At 43.1% G+C, this 20391-nt stretch overlaps 1 protein-coding gene across 4 annotated transcripts; it reads right to left on the minus strand.

The window, feature by feature from the left end:
* Positions 1–3764: 3764 nt before the first annotated feature.
* Positions 3765–14106, minus strand: g3bp2a (G3BP stress granule assembly factor 2a). 4 transcript variants are annotated; one of them, XM_041843172.2, is made up of 13 exons: positions 13919–14106; positions 11981–12099; positions 11787–11868; positions 11368–11541; positions 10899–10989; positions 10682–10787; positions 9335–9515; positions 8944–9045; positions 8736–8841; positions 8499–8558; positions 8273–8401; positions 7922–8040; positions 3765–7282 (listed from the first exon to the last, which is right to left on the minus strand). In XM_041843172.2, the coding sequence occupies exons 2-13, from the start codon at positions 12073–12075 to the stop codon at positions 7001–7003; spliced, it is 1527 nt and encodes a 508-aa protein (XP_041699106.2). In that variant the 5' UTR covers positions 12076–12099; positions 13919–14106; the 3' UTR covers positions 3765–7000. The 4 variants fall into 4 exon arrangements, with proteins under 4 accessions (XP_041699106.2, XP_045062275.1, XP_045062274.1 ...); XM_045206340.1 differs by having other exon boundaries at positions 7913–8040; XM_045206339.1 differs by having other exon boundaries at positions 11356–11541.
* Positions 14107–20391: the final 6285 nt, after the last annotated feature.

The following is a 20391-nucleotide window of genomic DNA, read 5'->3' on the forward strand; positions in this document are numbered from 1 at the left end:
CAAGCGCCTAGACGTGGCGCTACGTGGCTGATCAGAGGACAAGTGTCACATTTCTTAAAGGGGAATTAGATTTGACCACACCGCCACTTTTATGTAAAATGTGTGTATTTGACCTATATACGATTATTTTCAAAACATTCACATTAATTAAAATATATATACGTAAAGAAACAAATAAGGTATCAAACATGCCATTCTTTCCATGCAAAAAATTCACAAAACGAGACAATAGAAGATTCATGCACATTTATTTTTTTATTCTCTGTGTTCATTTTTAAACACAATTATCTGCTTATATAACGGGTTTAGTCGGCTTATATTATCTGCTTATATAATTTCAATTGAACCTAGATGCTGTCCACAATAGGGACCAGCTGAACAGTGGGACCTGTTTGGTATGCAGCCCATGTTGTGTCTGATGGTGTCCCTGGGAGTGCATATTCCCTAACCCCCTACTCTCTCTCTTTCTCTCTCAGACACTCTCTCTTTCTCCCCCACACACACACACACACACACACACACACACACACACACACACACACACACACACACACACACACACACACACACACACACACACACACACACACACACACACACACACACACACACATACGCACACAGTCAGAGAGAGAGAGAGTGAGTGAGATGGAGATTCCCTTTTTATTTAGATAAATTGCCCCAGACTAGACCCTACTTATCATTTGAGCTTACTTATCACAATCTCTTTTGCACAATATAATGATGGCACTGTCTGGTAGCTATGAGTCTGAGTCAGGTGTTATTGTTACCATTTCCTCTGAAGGTAATTATAACATGCTAATACACCTCTGTTCCAGCCAGACACCTGGATAAAAAATCTAAAATGTGCAGAAATATCAAAGTAATTATAGAGAGCGGTGAGACAGACAGATCCACTCCTTGTCTTAAAAGGCCTCTGCACAGATCTCAGCATGTTCCTTTGACAATGGATGTCAAACTAACAGGAGCAGTGCTCTTCTCTCTCCTTCTGACTCTACAGGTATTCTCCGCAGGTAAATCCATTTTTTTTTTTTTTTTTACAAATCTTCTACTTTCTGGGGATTTAAATATCTAACATGAAATATCAGAGATCTTCTCTTCAAAATGCTATGATGACGTAGTATCATATATATTTTAGAGGAAATGGAGTGAAAATATATTTTACAAAATGATTACTATGTTTTTACCATTTGTAATGATTGTGATGATCAGGACATTCAGGGGCGGTTTCAGATTAAGTCTTGGACTAAAAAGCACTTTCTATGGAGATTTTCCATTTAGAAAGATTTTTAGGCCAGAACTAAAGATTAATCTGTGTTTGGGAAACTGTCCCTTACTGTTCAGCAAGTGCAGCCAATAGCAGCACTTTCACAATGTCTTGAATGTCATCCAGAGAGGAATGATGAGACTCCCACTTCCTGGCCCGATCGAGGAGCCATTCCCACGGGAGACTACCTGGAGAAGGGGAGAGGAGAGGTGCACAGAGTGGGAGACTACCTGGAGAAGGGGAGAGGAGAGGTGCACAGAGTTGACAGACAAGGTGAGCCAAAAAATCTATACATTCAGACTAGCTTGGAATCCAAACGGAATATTGATCAGTATAACTATTGTTTCAGCGACATGGTGTGATATTCAGCTTGGATCCCAGGCTAAAGACTACTGAGTAAACATGATTGATCTCTTATGTCGATCTTTGGTGGCATTTATATAATTTGATTAATTGACAACAAACACAACTTTCTCGCTTATGTTTATTTTCACAGAGCTGCATTCTGGGCAATCTGAACATGTTATTCACACGCTGTTGAGCATGAACGATGCTGCTGAGATAGACATCATCAACCGTGATGAGTCTCCATGTAAGGTCGTATCAGTCATGGACGACCTCCCAACCCCTCAGGTTCAGACTCAACCAACCCCGACCACAGTTACCACCAGCAGCCCACACCTGGACAATAACAAAGACAAGGAAAAGGCAAAGGAAGCTCCACAACCTCAGGTTCCAGTTGTCCCATACCTACCCATCAGGCCTGTTGCCCCCAACATAAATAGCTTCCCTCCTGCACCACCAATGTTCTTTGTCCCTCAGAGAGGTGCAGCACGCCATCCCCAACCCATGAGCTGGTTTCCCAGAGAAGGTTATGGCAGTTTGCCCAACTACCCCATGCCCCCCTCTGTATTCTCAGCCTATGTCCGGGCTTTGCATGGAGGTTCATCTGAAGATAATTCTCTGGGTGACTGAAGTATTGGGGTCCTGAGACCATTTATAAATAGAATGGGAGTGTCCATTCTATAGATTCTATTTCTATGGCTGAGAGTTTCTGGTGCTAAGACTCCATTACTGTCCCAGACAAGAGGTCGGTAGAGGCTGATAAGCATCATGTTTTTTTAAAAAGGTCACTCACAGCATCATGCGTATATGCTTACATGACAAAAATAAACCATTTCCTTTTCATAAACTGTCTTTGAGTTGTTTTGGACTGCAGTGCTCAACCATTTAATGACACTCAATGAATACGTTTAACATGTTACCTTCAGAATCACGATGCTTGCACAATACAAATTACACCCTGCATCGCAAAGAAAGCCAGTCTCGCTGAGTGCAACTTTTAATAAAGTCAGAATGAACAATGATTAATGGATTCATTATCTGAGAGTTTCATGGCTGTGTCGACAAATACGCAGACCTGTGTGGTCAACCTCGGCTGCACAAGGCAGTTACCACAGGAGGAGCTGGAACTGGGTGGTGTTCATTATGCACCAAACTGGGGAAAAAAGGGACTGAAACAGGGATGGACTGCCAATAAGAAACGTTCCTTTCATTATAAATTAGAAGTGTTGTTAAGGTTAGGTTTAAAATCAGATTTTATTGTAGAAATAGGCAGAGTTTAGCCATAATTATGACTATGGCTGTGGCACCTTTACTGAACAAAAATATAAACGCAACATGCAACAATTTCAAAGATTTTACTGAGTTACAGTTCATATACGGAAATCAGTCAATTCAAATTAACTCATTAGGCCTAATCTATGGATTTCACGACTGGGTAGGGGCGCAGCCATGGGTGGGCCTGGGAGGGCATAGGCCCACCCACTGGGGAGCTAGGTGAAGAAGCCGGAAGTAGAAGTCCTGGGCTGGCGTGGTTACACGTGGTCTGCGGTTGTGAGGCCGGTTGGACGTACTGCCAAATTCTCTAAAACGGAGGCGGTTTATGGTAGAGAAATGAACATTCAATTATCTGGCAACAGCCCTGGTGGACATTCCTGCAGTCAGCATGCCAATTGCACGCTCCCTCAAAACTTGAGACATCTGTGGCATCGTGTTGCGTAACAAAACTGCACATTTTAGAGTGGCCTTTTATTCTCCCCAGCACAAGGTGCACCTGTGTAATGACTATGCTATTTAATCAGCTTCTTGCTATGCCACACCTGTCAGGTGGGTGGATGGATTATCTTGGCAAAGTAAAAACGCTCCCTAACAGGGATGCAAACAAATTTGTGCACAACATTTGAGAGAAAGAAGCTTTTTGTGCGTATGGAACATTTCTGGGATCTTTCATTTCAGCTCATGAAACCAACACTTTACATGTTGCGTTTATATTTTTGTTCTGTATAGTTGAGACCCACGTTAATTCTGGCTTTACTAATATTCTCAAGTAGGATCAAACATCTTGGGGCTCCTTTCTTTGTATTCTACGACACTTTGGTTGACTGCTGTGCCCCTTAAAACATGACAACCGTGATGACTGTTGCAGATATCAGTAGTTTATTGTATGTTAAGTCCAACACATTCAAAATGGAAAACTAAAACAAATTTGCTCCACCTGCAACACATTTATTTGTTTCTACTAGCAACAAGTAGAAGGTAAACACAGTAAATGAAGATGGCAACCAACTGACTGTTTAGCATACCACACTTGCTAAAGCCAGGAAGGAAATCCTATTCCACTGAAAAGAGGCCTGAAATGATATACATTTAAATTCACTCTACAGCATTTTTCAACAGTGGAAAAAGTTTACAGCCTTTGCTGTAGTTTAGGTGGTCCTTTGAAACTTGGGGGTAGAACTTAAATTTCAGCGCAAAAACAATAAAGTACAAATCTGCTCACAAGAAACGTTTTATTTTTTATTTTTAACGCCACTGAGTTTTAAAGCATTGACTTCAGAAAACTAGGCAGAAAGCGTGATGGCTTTCCACTCGACTGACTCTCCTCTCCCTCGTTGCAAAAGTATAATCGCAGCAAGTGCTCTTTTCTTAGCCATATTCTGAAACTCACGTTATGAGTATATAGGCAACTGTGAAACTTGTCCATATGTGGAAACATGAGAGGCCTAAGGGGTGTAGCTCTGCAGTGACCAACACTGGGTTCCAGGAGAAAGGGGCTCAATTTCAAAATGGCCTCTTCCCATCACACACACACCAGTGTTCGGCTAATCGCTCCCTTCCAACCAAAGGTAATACATGCATTTCAGGAAACACTACATACGTGAAACACCAGCGTGACGGTCTTTTTAAGCTGGCCCACTCCACGAGAAAATGAATTATTATGAGAGCTATGTCATCCTAGTTGATCTGAACCTTCCACTTTAGCTGTATGGGTGAGCAAGTATTTATCTTCATGGTTGGCGAATAGAATCTCATCCCAAAATAATACAAATAATTGCCTGAATATAATTATTATTCATAATTAATCAAATTAACAAAAATAAAATAGCGGGGGAGGATGAGGAAAGTGTTTTTACCGTGACAGATTGTCCCAGAAAATGTTGGAAATAGCGCAATACAACCTGACAAGGAAGACCTCAGTACGCCATTTTGAAAAAGGCGCTACATCAGATTGAACTTCCCTTTTCAGTGCAAGAAGACCAGTATAAGAAAAAAGAATTGCAAAATATTTGTCAGTTCTCCTCCCCAATTCTATTCCAGGTTGAAACCGAGGTCTTCCCTTTCAGTCACAAAAAGATAACTTCCCATTTCACTGGCAGTGTACTTCTTATTTTTACTTGCCTTATTGAAGCAAAAAAAATTATAATGAAAAATCAGTACACGTGCATACTTTTAAAAATATGGAACCATAAATGGATTAAAAAAAGTGAGTGCGAGTGTCACCCCAGATAAGGTTAGCACTAAGGCTAAACCACACCTAAGACGACTATTTTACAAAAATTGCTGCCAACGAAAAATGTTTTTGTTGATGAAACAGTCGGATGTGCTTGGGTCCAGGGCTTATTCCGTGTGCCACCGTTCGAGACACAAAGACTACGATGCTCCGCCTGACTGTACCGATTCAGAACTGTCTAGTAGCCCATGTCTGAACCGTGCAATATAACGTCTTTCGTTTAAGAGTGCATTTCATTTTCACTGTCCGTTAGTTACCAAGCAAACAGTTTGTCAATACTGCAGATCCAAACTCGTCAACTGATCCTGTTTGTCAAGGCTTGACTGACCAAGAATCACACACCATGACTAGTATGTTCCAAGGAGTCGTTTCTTTAACATAATAATTCATCTCTTGGACGTTTAACATTAAAACTTAAGGGACCCGTTGTCTCTCTAGTCTCTTCAAACCCCCAGAGCAGATACTATAAACAAACGCACAAAACTTGCAGCACGTCATCTTAGGTAGTTGAACAGTACATATGGGAGAGTGAAATGGGCAGCAGAAAAATTTTATAATCCTGTGAAGAATAATGCAAATTCTCCTGGCCTCAGTAGGTATAGTAGTTCAACTGGAGCTGCGCCGCTTACCAAAGAGAGGAGCGACACCGGACACCCTGACCTCAACTCACTAGTAAGACTGGAAAGATGAAATAGAAGGCACCATCATGCTTTTATAATCAAGTTGAAGGAAAATAAAAACCAAATCATACAGTAAACTATGATTTTTGCTGTACATTTATTATGTTACTCCGTACTCTGACAGGGAATGGGGGGAGAAGAGGGGGGGGGGGCCCAGTTTCACGGTTCTGGCAAGGTAGGGAAGAGAAAAAAAGAACAAACAAACCTTGTATTAACAAAGAATAGTGAGCGAGCCTACACCAACATTATCACCACCACTCTCCTATTGGTCAGCTTGGTTTCTGTCTCTGGATCATCCTTTTATTTCCCCGTTTGGTAAAGTCCAGGAAATTTGAGCTTTTTATTAAATTCATTTAGGAAAATAATGATTCTGTAGATTGGTTTGTTGTGTCTTGTTGTTGGATTCCAGCAGTAATTGAAGCATAGTTATTGGTTCGCAGGTCAGATGAGAAAAATAAAAAAGTATATTGGTCACAGTAAACAGGCCTGAAGTGGAGGCCTGCCTTGTCACGCCGTTTAGCTTTGAGACAACAGTAGATGTCTCAACCAGCTGCGTTCCCAGGATGTCAATGTAACATGACGAAAGTACCCATTAGTGCATATTGATGAGTGCATTATGCAATTTGTTGTCGTTTTAAGCAGTGTTCTTTGAAAAAGAAAAAAAGAAAGGCAAACCTTTCCCCCATAGCAGGAAATTCACACCTCATGCTTTTCCAACAGTAACGGGCAGAGAACTCCCACATATAAAATGTGCAATAAGAGGGGTGTCGTGACATAGCGCCCCGGTAAGTCGAGGTGTAATAATCTCTATTCCAAATGATGGGCTGTATTATCGTAGGTAAAAGTCTATCAGTCCCTCCTATAACGTTGCAGATTACTCCTGGTTGCTTTTCCTCAAATTTACAAATTAATGTCTGTGAATTCTTGAGAACACTGGAAAAGGACGCTCAGCTCACAGCTAAGTAAAGCGAAAATGCAAATTTTACATTTGCTTGTTTTTGTCTGTCACATCAAAGAAGAAATAGTTGACAGGTTGTGTCACATTCCAAAGCCAAAAATACTTTTTTACCGAAAATAAACAAAAAAAGTATATACGTTTATACATGTAGATTTTTTTCGTTAACGAGAACGGTCGAAGATGAAGAACATGGTACTACTTCCGAACTGCAGGTGGCGCTCTCAGCGGCGCTGGGTGGTGAAGCGGCCCTCGGCCGATCCTCCTGCCCCTCTTCCGGAGCCCATGCCGGGCTTGGGAGCCCCCATGCCGCCCCTGGGTGGGGGGCCCCTGCCGTCACGCATCATCCCGCTGCCAGCCACGCCTCCTCGCGGGCCGCCAGGCCCCCTGTCGCCGCGTCTCCCCATATCTCTGCGGTCGTCTCCGCCGCGAACCTCCCGCTCACGCACCGCCCTGGTCTTCTTCTCCTCTACGTTCAGACGTACCTCGCCGCGGAACATGATGGGCTACAGGACGGAAACGAGGGGACCGTTAATACAGGATTAGCAGGTGATTGGGGACCTTAAGAAAATACCCTTTTCTAACACCCGTTTCACAATCCTCCTCATTCACTGGTTTGCACACCATAAAACCCTATTGTTGCATCTTAGATTGTTCAATTGTGTTTATCGTTTCGGACAAAACGTATTACCTCTTGAATAGAGAACAATTGCAGTAAGAGAGAAATATCAATACCAGGGTTTTTTCTGCACAGAAAAGTATTGGGCAGGCCGCCTAAGTGTTCAGGCCACCTATGTCCAAACAGTTAAAACATTTTATATTGTCAGGATGGAAAAACTTTTTCAATGTAAACTTAAAATGACTAAAACCAGATATAAGCATGTAGAAAATAGATATAGATACACACACTCAAATTTCCCGCACCCATCGCCACCTAAGCACCATTTTGATACAGAAAAACCCTGAATACCCAACAGTCCCCTATAGATGATATTCAAACAAAGGGAAAATGGGCTCCAGATTGGGGGATTAGGACACTGTGCAGAAAACCCAACGGTGGTGACATACAACACTAGTCCGTGTGCCACCAAAACACCAGCGTGAATGAGGGGGATAATGATAAAGGTAGTACTTGCCCCCCCTACCTTCGCCCCCAGGATTCTCTGGACAGGGTCAGAGTCATCGAAGACCACGAATCCAAAGTTGGGCAGCTTTCCTCCGACTCCCTTGGTGTTGATCCTCAGCTCCACTACGTTACCAAAAGCTGAAGGAAGACATGAGTTTTCCATTTCAAATACAGAAAATCACACTCTCCTCCTGCTACTTTCATCTAGAGTTGAACTTGTTAGTCACACCTTACCAAAAAGGGTATACGATCTTTATTCATGTAAACTATTCCAAATGCACACAATTATATTGATTTAATCGCCATTGATACTTTGAACAACCTGAAAAATGGCACGGTTAAATAACCATCCGTGTGTATGAGCGCTTACTCATGAAGAAGTCCTTGAGCTCTGCCTCGTCGATGTCGTGAGGGAGGTTTCCCACAAAGAGCTGGTGGCTGTCAGGGTACCGGATAATCCTTCTGCTGTCCATCTCACCGGGGTCCGCCTCGCCCCGACCTGCAGTCAGGACAACTGTCGTTAGCTACCATCTGCACCATCACTCTGTGCCAACACTGAAGAAAGCCCATTTAGTAGAAAGTCACAGCTTTATTACCTTTGTTGACAAAACTGAAGTGGGGTTTCCCAGTTTGTGATTCTGAAGGTGCAACACCATCTAAGTGACAGAGACATGCACACATTGACCCAGGTGTAAAGAATAAAGACTAGAACAGAAGTGTGAGCACCTGTGACATGTTTAGAAATAGGCAGACCTAAAAACAAGAGCATATTGAGCGTATAGACAGCGAGTCTATAGAAAAATAAAATTGCCATTTGCTCCCACTGGTCTTACCAGGTCTGGGTGCTCGCTGTACGAAGGCTGGTCTGTCGCGGGTGCGCTGGTCCCGGGGTCCCCGGAGAGGGGCCGTCTGGGTGTCAGGCTTGGTCTCCACTCTGGGCTGTAAAGGAGCACGACACACACAGGAGATGAGACCTTCTTGACCACAGACCACTGGTACAACACTCAGCCTAGACACACACATGACACGGGGGGGGGTTACCTGTGAGCTTGGTGCTTTAACAACATGGGGGGGGATTCCAGAGGACGGTCCTGTACCGCTAGGAGGCAGGTTTTTACTGGTCACCGAGGCCCAGGAGAAGGTCTGCCAGGAATTCAGTCAGAATTCAACCGTGCCAATCAGTAGAACACAGTACAATATACTTTCCTCGCACAATATTATTTTGAAAGGCAGATATCTTGACAGTAATCAGTACAATAGTGCTATTTCGGAAATGGCACCCTATTCCCTCTATAGTTAACTTTTGACCAGCGATCTATAGAGAATAGCAGTGCGATTTCAGATGCAACTTGCATGTTATTGTAACGTTATTGTGATGTTAGTCATCATATCAATGTGTTTTACTGCAACATCACCAGGAGAGTGGACCAACCTTGGGGGCCTCCTGGGTGTTGGGTGGGGACTCTACGGGGACCGGGGAGGGGGCCTTCTCCTCCAGCTCCTCCATCACCTTCTCCTCCACGTCGGGCTTCAGCTCTTCTACCTCGGGCTCCGGTTCAGGCTCGGGCTCAGGCTCTGGAGCCGGCTCCTCCATGGGCTCCTCAACACCATTGCTAAATGGAACACAAATCAATCCAGTTTTATACAGCTGGTCGCCTAGATGTACCTTATTATACGCTCAGATACAAGCTCAATGTAATTGGAGTCAGTCACATTTCTTCTTGACACAAATATGATGCAACTGTACACTCACTGGCCAGTTTATTTGGTACCCCACCCCGTTCATGAAAATGGACCGCTCCTACAGAGAGTGAGTCACGTGGCCTGCTATATAAAGCAGGCAGACAGGCATCCAGCTACTGTTCGATTGAACATTAGAATGGGCAAAACTTGTGACCTAAGAGACTTGAGATGTGGTATGATCCAGTATCCAGGGCCGGATCTAGTATCTCAGAAACGGTCGCCCTCCTGGGCTTTTCAGGCACGACAGTGTCTAGGGTTTACCGTGAATGGTGGCACAAACAAAATACATCCAGTCAGCGGCAGTCCTGTGGGCGAGAACAGCTCGTTGATGAGAGAGGTCAAAGAAGAATGGCAAGAATCGTGCAAGCTAACAGGCGAGCCACAATTACACCAATAACGGCACAGTCCAACAGTGGTGTGCAGAACTGCGCAACTCGTTGATCCTGGTCACAGATGAGCTATTGCAGCAGACGACCACACCGGTTTCCACACCCATCAGGTAAAAACAAAAAGCGGCTCGTGGGCACACGGTCACCAAGATTGCACAATCGAGGTGCGGAAAAACAGCGCCTGGAACATGACATCGAGTTCAGTTTACTTGATTGACCTGGGCAGTCCCCAGACCTCAACCCAATAGAGCATCTCTGGGATGAGATGGAACGGGCTGGACGGCGGTACATTCATGCTGCGAACAATCCGCAGCAACTGCGTGATGCCATTGCGTCAGCATGGACCAACATCCCAGTGGAACGTTTCCGACACCTTGTAGAATGCCCCGAAGAATTCAGGCTGTTCTGGAGGCAAAGAGGGGTCCGACCCGGAACTAGATGGGCGTACCTAATAAACTGGCCGGTGAGTTTATATACCAACGGTATGCCATGTTTACTTATTGTTGTTGATTTTATGCAGTGCACTTCCTGTACGTAAAGTCAATTTCTCTAAACAAATCATAAAGTACATCTAATCTACATTTAGTCGCCTTTGATCTAAACATCCTTATCAAACTGGCATGGTAGTCTCCATGGCATAGACTTACATGACAGGGTGAGGCTCATAGTAAGTAGTGCTGTTAGGACTGTCCTGGAGTGGCTCTGGGGACGGCTGTCTATCCTCTTGCTCCTCCTCAACCTCCTCTTCAGATTCTGAGGTAGAGGTATCATCGATTAACAAAATCAAGTATACAGACCATAAACTCAACATCCAAATTCTACATTGAAGATAATTTAAACTGGACAAAGTGCAGAATTTCTTACCCTCATCAAGTTCAGCCTCAGAGTCACCGAAAACCTCATCCTCATAGCGGAAGATGTCATTGTGTACGTAGAATTTGTTTGCCACAGAACCCTGTGGAAATAGCCAGACAACATGCTATTAGTATCTGTGCTGCATTAGCTGACACAAATTTGATTTTCCTCATAGTTGAGGGGTTTCGTATTCTAAAAAAGTATTGAGAACAGAAAGCAAGTGTTCCTATTGGACAAGTGCAGAGTTGTGTTCAGCAGGCACAGAATGCTTTGAAACTGAGTGAATCGGGGAGGTACTTTCTGAACATTGTGCCCTACTGAACACAACTCAGGTAGTCGGCTCCATTTCAACTCATTCTCCCATTTTGTGCCTCCAATCCAGAATTCCCAGTGAGTGAGAATTAAAAAATGCCAACTAACCAATGCTTAATTAAGTGTGTGCAGTGAGCCCCGCCCTTTAGCCTACCGTACTACGCACCTCTGGAGCGAGCACAAAGGTCTGCATGAACTTCCTCATGGGCTGGCCGTTGTTGGAGAGCTCACCCAGCACCTGGACCACAACGCCGTCAGTCAGCGTGGCATGGGCGTCCACGTGTCTGATCTTCGTGTGGCATTCTTGGAACTGCAGGGACAATACCTTCTTGTGGATTTCCTGGGTAGGGTGAAGGAAGTACAGTTAGAAATAGGTCACAAGGCCAGGAGTGGTTTATAATAGAATCAAATTTCCTGCATTATTACATCACAGCATTTGAAGGCCATTAAAAAAATATATTTACAAAATCTAATTTGCTTGAGATTTGCATGGAAAGCATCCCTAGTCAGGACTCTTGACTGTGCTATGTTTTTCAAAACAGGCACTTTTCATCTGTATCTTTGATTTAGGTTATTGACACTTACCGCTTGGCCATACACCGCCTCCGCCAGCTTCCCGTTGGAGTCGAGTCCGCCGTGAACATAGGAGGAGTTCCTTCCATAAAACCTGTCATGACAAAGCAGAGACATTCAAAGTCCTGCTGGCACAAGTCTACATAAAGCAATGGAAGGTTATCACATACTGTGGGCTATTCAATCTACACAAAATCGGTCAGTACCTGTGCAGGAAATCGGGTGCTTTGTTTAAGAGTGTGTAATACTGCCTCACAAACTCCCGCCCTACAAGCAGGGGACTTGGCTTCTCCATCACCATTTCTTTGGTAAACAATATGAAGTGCTGAAACAGAACGTGAACAAAACATATTTTAGTCGTGATATGAAATACTACTTTGAAGTGACCTGAGAAAATGCAAGTCAGCATTGCAGAAGGAAAACAAAGCCATGACAACTCATCCTTCTTGAGGCAACATGTACAATATCAAATCTTAATACCAGAACCAATGGAAAACTGAGCAACTTATGAGTCGTTCATGAATGTTATTTGCATGTCAATTTGAACGAATAGTAAATTGTGTACAGAAACTGGGTATTAAGACGTTACTTTCTTTTGAAATGAGTTGAGCAGAGAATATGAAGACAAAGTAAATGTGGTCAACTCACTTTTAAACCACAATGCACCAATTTGATCGAGTGCAAATTATATAATGATACATATTTTCCTTCATGTCTCCCATCAATAGTAGTTGTTGCTAGTTGGTTAGCTAACTAACTACTTTGTTATCACACACCAGCGTGCAACTGCGCCATCACGTTTATCCACGGGGACACAAAAGAGGGGTTCAAACACAGGTCGACTTCAGCGAGACGTTCTCATATAAGAGTTGAGAGATTGTATAAACACATTTTACTAATCAAATGAACAAATTATGTTAATCTTAATTTCATTTGTTTGATAGTGGCCAGGCATATTGTGACGGAAACTGCGGAAGGCCTCCCACGACCTGGTACAGCCTCTGTCGTAGCTGGATGTCTATTTTTGTGTGGCATCGTCGAATCATTTCCCTGTCCTTGATACCAAGATAGACATACCACAAATATTACTAGAAATTGTAGACTAATTCCAAACGCATTGAAAGACGCTTCGTCTTATTTGTAAGTGTATTTAGCAAACTAGTTAGTGTAGGGTGGCATATTTTTAATGTAAAATAGGATTAGCTAGCTAACGTTAGCTTGCTACAACTGGGCTGGGGAAGTAGCTAGTTTGCTAGGCTAAATCGGGCAAACTTGCTAGCTAGCTCCTAGTTAGCCAACGTTAACACTTCGTGCATTGATAAATACCATTACCCCAATGTAATTTCAGTTTATTTTTTTTACAAAATGCACAGTTCAGGCCCCCCACCGGTTACTAATGAAATTATAGTGGAGCTGGTACGTTGTTAGCTAACGTTAGGCAGCTAATGGCGCTAAACTAGATTTGTGGCGTCGTTGCTTTTTCTTCAACACGGTTAGCTACTGTAACGTTTGCTACCTTGTCTGACAACTTTGTTTACCCCTATCAATTTTTCTTCGTGTAATAATGTGCATCAACACTTCCATGCAAAATCATGTGGCTCAATTTCATGAATTGAAGAAACGTTAGACAGCTAGCACCAATCACTTTGTAACTAGCCAATGCACATTGGTCTATTCTGACCGGCTAACACGCTCCTGCAAGTGCCTGAATCCTAACCCGGTATGCAGGGTTTTCTTGAACAGAGCTGGTTAGCAAGGAATAGTGTCGAGACCAGTGCTAGTGTTAGCATTGCACATAATACAAAGGCCGACTAGTTAGTCAATGACAAAAATACATTGAACACGGTCATATTCGGGGTTCAGCCAGAGATAGTTTAGCCATCACATGATACCATGCCTGCCTGACTAAAACAGCAAGACTTTTTATTCAATTTTAGCTCGAATTGTCGACATGGAATGAATTGAAGACACATACAGTGAGCCAACAAAGACCTTCACTAACTCAAATGTTAACTTTTTCCCCCGAGAACAACTACAGTAGTTAGCTAACTATCCATAAATAAAATGTTATCGTTAGACAAAGCATTGGCTAACTAGAAAGTATGCTAGCTAACGTTAGAGTTTAGCTAAAAAAGGTAACTTACCTTTTGAAATACCTATCTAATTGAACACAGTGATTAAATAAATAAGTATGAATATAAACGATTCTGGTCGTCAACGACTATACTATGAAATATGAAGAATATTTCAGGTGTAATTTATAATATTTCCCACCCTCTACTGACAGACTTTATGATCTCTGCTGTATCAGAGATTGGAATTTAAAGCGATAGACTTCAATTTTATTCTCTAACCCCTGCAATCTGGGGCAGGGCAACCCCGGTGACAGTGGAGTAGCCAATGATATTTTTACACTGGACAACATCAATTGTGACGTAGTTTGGTGTATTTTCCCGCCTGTCTTCCTGCCTAAAAAGCCAGACATTATGACGTCACAACGGTTTTATTTTGTCATAAATCATAATACAAGATTATTTATTAGCCAAAAGTTAAAAAGAGATTCATTGTGACTTAAAACATATTTACCAAGAAAATAATGTTCATATAGTATGTTCTATACACAAGAAAATTGAGCAATCAGTAATGCATGTTATGTTTTATTCCTGACAGACAGCAGACACCTTGAAGGCTACAATTAATACTTTTGAATACAAAAACTGGAGGAAACCCAGAGCCACAGAAACAAGCCTATCATATATATGCCTGCCAGTATCAGGAGACACACCTGCAGTGCATTCGGAAAGTATTTGGCCCAGCTTCGTCCTGGTTTGGCCGGTGTAGGCCGTCATTGTAAATAAGAATTTGTTCTTAACTGACTTGCCTAGTTAAATAAAAGTTAAATTTAAAAAAATTAAAGACCCCTTGACTTTTTCCACATTTTTTTACGTTACAGCCTTATTCTAAAATTGATTAAATTGTTTTTTTCCCCCTCATCAATCTACACACAATACCCCATAATAACAAAGCAAAAACAGGTTTTTAGAAATGTTTGCAAATGTATAAAACAAAAAAACTGAAATATGCCATTTACATAAGTATTCAGACCGTTTACTCAGTACTTTGGCAGCGATTACAGCCTTGAGTCTTCTTGGGTATGACGCTACAAGCTTGGCACACCTGTATTTGGCAAGTTTCTCCCATTCTTCTCTGCAGATCCTCTCAAGCTCTGTCAGGTTGGATGGGGAGCGTCACTGCAGAGCTATTTTCAGGTCTCTCCAGAGATGTTCGATCGGGTTCAAGTCCGGGCTCTGGCTGGGCCACTCAAGGAAATTCAGAGGCTGTGTGCTTCGGGTCGTTGTCCTGTTGGAAGGTGAACCTTGGCCCCAGTCTGAGGTCCTGAGCGCTCTGGAGCAGGTTTTCATCAAGGATCTCTCTGTACTTTGCTCCGTTCATCTTTCCCTTGATCCTGACTAGTCTCCCAGTCCCTGCGGCTGAAAAACATCCCCACTGCATGATGCTACCACCACCATGCTTCACCGTAGAGATGGTGCCAGGTTTCCTCCAGACGTGACGCTTGGCATTCAGGCCAAAGAGTTCAATCTTGGTTTCATCAGACCAGAGAATCTTGTTTCTCATGGTCTGAGAGTCCTTTAGGTGCCTTTTGTCAAACTCCAAGCGGGCTGTCATGTGCCTTTTACTGAGGAGTGGCTTCCGTCTGGCCACTCTCTCTACCATAAAGGCCTGATTGGTGGAGTGCTGCAGAGATGGTTGTCCTTCTGGAAGGTTCTCTCATCTCCACAGAGGAACACTGGAGCTCTGTCAGCGTGACCATCGGGTTCTTGGTCACCTCCCTGCCCAAGGCCCTTCTCCCCCTGTTGCTCAGTTTGGCCGGGTGGCCAGCTCTACGAAGAGTCTTGGTGGTTCCAAACTTCTTCCATTTAAGAATGATGGAGGCCACTGTGTCCTTGGGGACCTTCAATGCTGCAGAAATGTGCTGGTACCCTTCCCCAGAACTGTGCCTCGACAAAATCCTGTCACGGAGCTCTACGGACAATTCCTTCGACCTCATGGCTTGGTTTTTGCTCTGACATGCACTGTCAACTGTGGGACCTTATATAGACAGTTGTGTGCCTTTCCAAATCATGTCCAGTCAATTGAATTTACCACAGGTGGACTCCAATCAAGATGTAGAAACATCTCAAGGATGATCAATGGAAACAGGATGCACCTGAGCTCAATTTCAAGTCTCATAGCAAAGGGTCTGAATACTTATGTAAATAAGGTATTTCAGTTTGTATTTTTTTTATTTTGAATACATTTGCAAAAATGTCTAAAAACCTGTTTTTGCTTTGCCATTATGGGGTATTGTGTATAGATCAATGAGGGGAAAAAAACAATTTAATCCATTTTAGAAAAAGTCTGGAAAAAGTCAAGGGGTCTGAATACTTTCCGAATGCACTGTAATTAATTGAATAAAAGAACGCTGGAGCCACTACGATATCTCTGTATCTGGGATATTATATATTTTCTCTGCTTATCAACTGGACCCTGATGGTAGTTGGGGAAGTAAAAAGCTTAGGGTTTGGCTTTATTAGATGGCTTCCTCATAGGGCCAGTATGGGACATAGGACCCCCAGTGACGGCTGGTCATTCACCAGGGTTGGCTAGTTGAAGTTCACAGATGTTGAGGTGGTGACAGGTGAGGCACACCCTCCTAGGGCCCTCTGAGCTAACAATTGTCTCAGATGACATCCTAGCCTAGAGGAGTACCACCAGCATGAGGAGTCAGAGGCGACGCAGTTTGGTAGCCTGACAACAGTTCCTGGTTTGACCACTATTACTGGTCTGGAGTATCCGTGACTGAGCATCACTTTGACATCATTGGCAGAGTTAACAGCTTTTAGTATTGGATACACACCCTTGCCCACCACCACTACAGGTGGGGCATAGCTCCTCTTCCCCTCTCTCAGGAGGGAGTGAAGAGTACCGAGGGATGCCCAGCACTGGTTGAACCCAGGCCTTATCAGGTTACCAGACTGCTGCACATTGCTCCCAGCAGGCATGGGTACGACTTGTACCTGTGTGCACTGATATACCCCTCTCATGTCTAGGAACTTGGCAGCCAAATAGATTTTCTTCCCAGCCACGTCGACCACCATGGGGTAGACATAATACGCCCCAGTGGAAGGGAGAGCTACACCTGGGGGGACGGGTTGTGGTGGTCTGGAAGGGTGAGTGGGAGGGGTTAGCTGGAACTCCTTACAGCCGTCTCCCCTCACCTCGTCCTTCGGGGTGACCTGATAGCCTTCCAGGAACCAGCCGTCCTCAGAGCGCTTCTGGAGCCCTAGGAACCAAAATAGAATGGAATGGATTGATTGTTCATGTTCAGAATAGCCCACTAAAAGTACAATGTTTATTACATTTTTATTGAATCACATAAACAGTCGACAAGATATGTATGGCCATTTATGATGATGGTGATAATGAAGAGACTCACTGCGAAAATACATTATATATACAAAAGTATGTGGACACCCCTTCCCACGGGGGGTATGAAAAAATATATATATGAATGCACTCACTAACTGTAAGTCGCTCTGGATAAGAGCGTCTGCTAAATGACTAAAATGTAAATGTAAATGTAAATGAGGGGATTCAGCTATTTCAGCCACACTTGTTGCTGACAGGTGTATAAAATCGAGCGCACCGCCATGCAATCTCCATAGACAAACATTGGCAGTAGAATGGCCTTACTTATACAAGCTCACAGAACGGAACCGCCGAGTGCTGAAGAAAAATCGTCTGTCCTTGGTTGCAACACTCACTACCGAGTTCCAAACTGCCTCTGGAAGCAATGTCAGCACAATAACTGTTCGTCGGGAGCTTCATGAAATGGGTTTCCATGGACGAGCAGCCGCACACAAGCCTAAGATCACCATGTGCAATGCCAAATGTCGGCTGGAGTGGTGTAAAGCTTGCCGCCATTGGACTCTGGGGCAGTGGAAACGCGTTCTCTGGAGTGATGAATCATGCTTCACCATCTAACAGTCCGACAGACGAATCTGGGTTTGGCGGATGCCAGGAGAACGCTACCAACCCAAATGCATAGTGCCAACTGAAAAGTTTGATGGAGGAGGAATAATGGTCTGGGGCTGTTTTTCATGGTTCGGGCAATGCCCCTTAGTTCCAGTGAAGGGAAATCTTAACGCTACAGCATACAATGTCATTCTAGACAATTCGGTGCTTCCAACTTTGTGGCAACAGTTTGGGGAAGGCCCTTTCCTGTTTCAGCATGACAATACCCCCGTGCACAAAGCGAGGTCCATACAGAAATGGTTTGTCGAGATCGGTGTGGAAGAACTTGACTGGCCTGCACAGAGCCCTGACCTCAACCCCATCGAACACCTTTGGGATGAACTGGAACGCCGACTGCGAGCCAGGCCTAATCGCCCAACCTCAGTGCCCAACCTCACTAATGCTCTTGTGGCTGAATGGAAGCAAGTCCCCGCAGCAATGTTCCAACATCTAGTGGAAAGCCTTCCCAGAAGAGTGGAGGCTGGTATAGCAGCAAAGGGGGGACCAACTCCATATTAATGGCCATGATTTTGGAATGAGATGTTCGATGAGCATACTTTTGGTCATGTAGTGTATTTGCGGCTGTTTGTAACACCTTTGCCTGTCGAGGATAAAAATGATCATATTTTGATTAAAGGAAAGGAATGCTTGTTCTTTGTTTGTTAAGACTGAAGGCAATGAACAACTCACCTATAATGTTTTTGATAACCGAATGGAATGACATCATATGAAAAGAGCTCTTGATATCACACACAATATGTGTGGGTCCCAATAGTCATTCTATTCCATATATAGTCCACTACTTTTGACCAGATCCCTATGGGCCCTAGGGAATAGGGTGACATTTGGGACTTACACAGTGTTGCATTTGTGGAGGCAGTTATGTAACATGGTATGCTTGTTTCTAATTAGATCACTAATCACATCACCATTAGGGCTAGATTGTAGAAAGAGTTGATGCCCCATGTAGCTCAGTTGGTAGAGCATGGCGCTTGCAACGCCAGGGTTGTGGGTTCATTTCCCACGGGGGGCCAGTATGAAAATGTATGCGCTCACTAACTGTAAGTCGCTCTGGATAAGAGCGTCTGCTAAATGACTAAAATGTAATTCTATGAAGAATACATCATGCCAACACAAAGCTTGCTAAATGCAAAAATAACCCCTACAAAGGTTTACTTTAGAACACATGGTACAAAGTCACTGAGAAAAAAATACAATGTGTAAATGGTTACAGCCAACTGTATATTGATGATACCTATCTTCTGTGCCATCAGATAACATCATGAGGGTAGTCACTGCAGATAGAACACGGTGAGCACTGTTGACCAGGCCTGCAAAATGATCTGAAGTCTCTTTCCCATGGAACTCTAATATGAAGGCTGATACATGCAAATTAAACAACCCTCTCATGCCAGTGCTTTGTGGTATAGCACCGTGGCTATTGTGACATTTAGTGTGCCAAAGGCCTTGTTTTGATGTATAGCTCTAATATGGAAATGTTACATCATATTCTTAATTTAGTTTAGTTTGCCAGGACTTCGGTTGTCTAGCTGCCATTTGTTTGAAAAAAGTTGTAATTGATAAAATGATTACCAAAAAAAACTTGATCAGATATACCACTACTAACCATATCCTATTGATGTTGTTACTTGCTACTGAATATGATTAAAGTACCCAACAAAGCATAACATATTGCTTAGTTATCATCCCACACAGGGTTAGGGAGTAACCGATTACATGTAATCAGTTACATGTAATCTTATTACAACAAAACTGTAAGTGTAATCAGTTACGTTACCAGCAAAACAATTGTAATCAGATTAATTTCAAATTCAGGAAGGAGGTTTGTGAAGTTAAGTTTGTTCCACCTGAACGAGTGTGACCACAAGTCAGAGACCACTATGATGACACACCAAATGCGTTTGATGGATATTTTTTGTCTTCTTCTAATGCTTATTAAGTAACTGAAAGTAATCAGATTAAGGGTAATCCAAAAGTTACATTACTGATTACAATTTTGGACAGGTAACCAGTAACTGTAACAGATTACATTTAGAAAGTAACTTACCCAACCCTGATCCCACAGCATACCATCTGTAAAGGCTACATCACTGTACCAGGCTGGCGGTTCCACCACAGCTGTTCTCTCCTTAGCTGAACTGTACAAACTTGTTCTGAGAGACAAACACAACACCTTATCAGTCATGATAATTCATCCAGCCAAGGAACTCTATCAATCCAATTGGAAAGTACAGCTATGTTGTAAACAACAGTGGGTGTATAGTTATCAGTCCTTGAGCAAACAATGCCATGGGTGAAGAACAAAGAAGGTATACTTTGCTTTTGTTATAAGTTATTGATGGTTTATATATAAAAAAAGAGTACTTTCTTGAACACTGATTGTTACCTTGAAGTAACTACCTTGAGTTCTCAACTCCCTTATGAAATGAACCGGTGAGTGATTTAAATCAAAACTGGAGAATGACCGCCATCTAATGGACATGAATAACACAACCGTGAGTAAAGGTAATACAACTTTTTA

The sequence above is a fragment of the Coregonus clupeaformis genome, chromosome 22 (assembly GCF_020615455.1).
Source record: "Coregonus clupeaformis isolate EN_2021a chromosome 22, ASM2061545v1, whole genome shotgun sequence".
Taxonomy (NCBI): Eukaryota; Metazoa; Chordata; class Actinopteri; order Salmoniformes; family Salmonidae; genus Coregonus; species Coregonus clupeaformis.

Bases quoted from the DNA above. Each gene is read 5' to 3' on its own strand.
- g3bp2a (XM_045206338.1), bottom strand. From the start codon at position 12,075: ATGGTGATGGAGAAGCCAAGTCCCCTGCTTGTAGGGCGGGAGTTTGTG. The intron at 10,788-10,898 runs GTAAGAAATTCT...CCTCTACCTCAG, and splicing joins TGAGGCTGAACTTGATGAGG to AATCTGAAGAGGAGGTTGAG. The intron at 8,559-8,735 runs GTAAGACCAGTG...TCTGTCACTTAG, and splicing joins ACAGCGAGCACCCAGACCTG to ATGGTGTTGCACCTTCAGAA.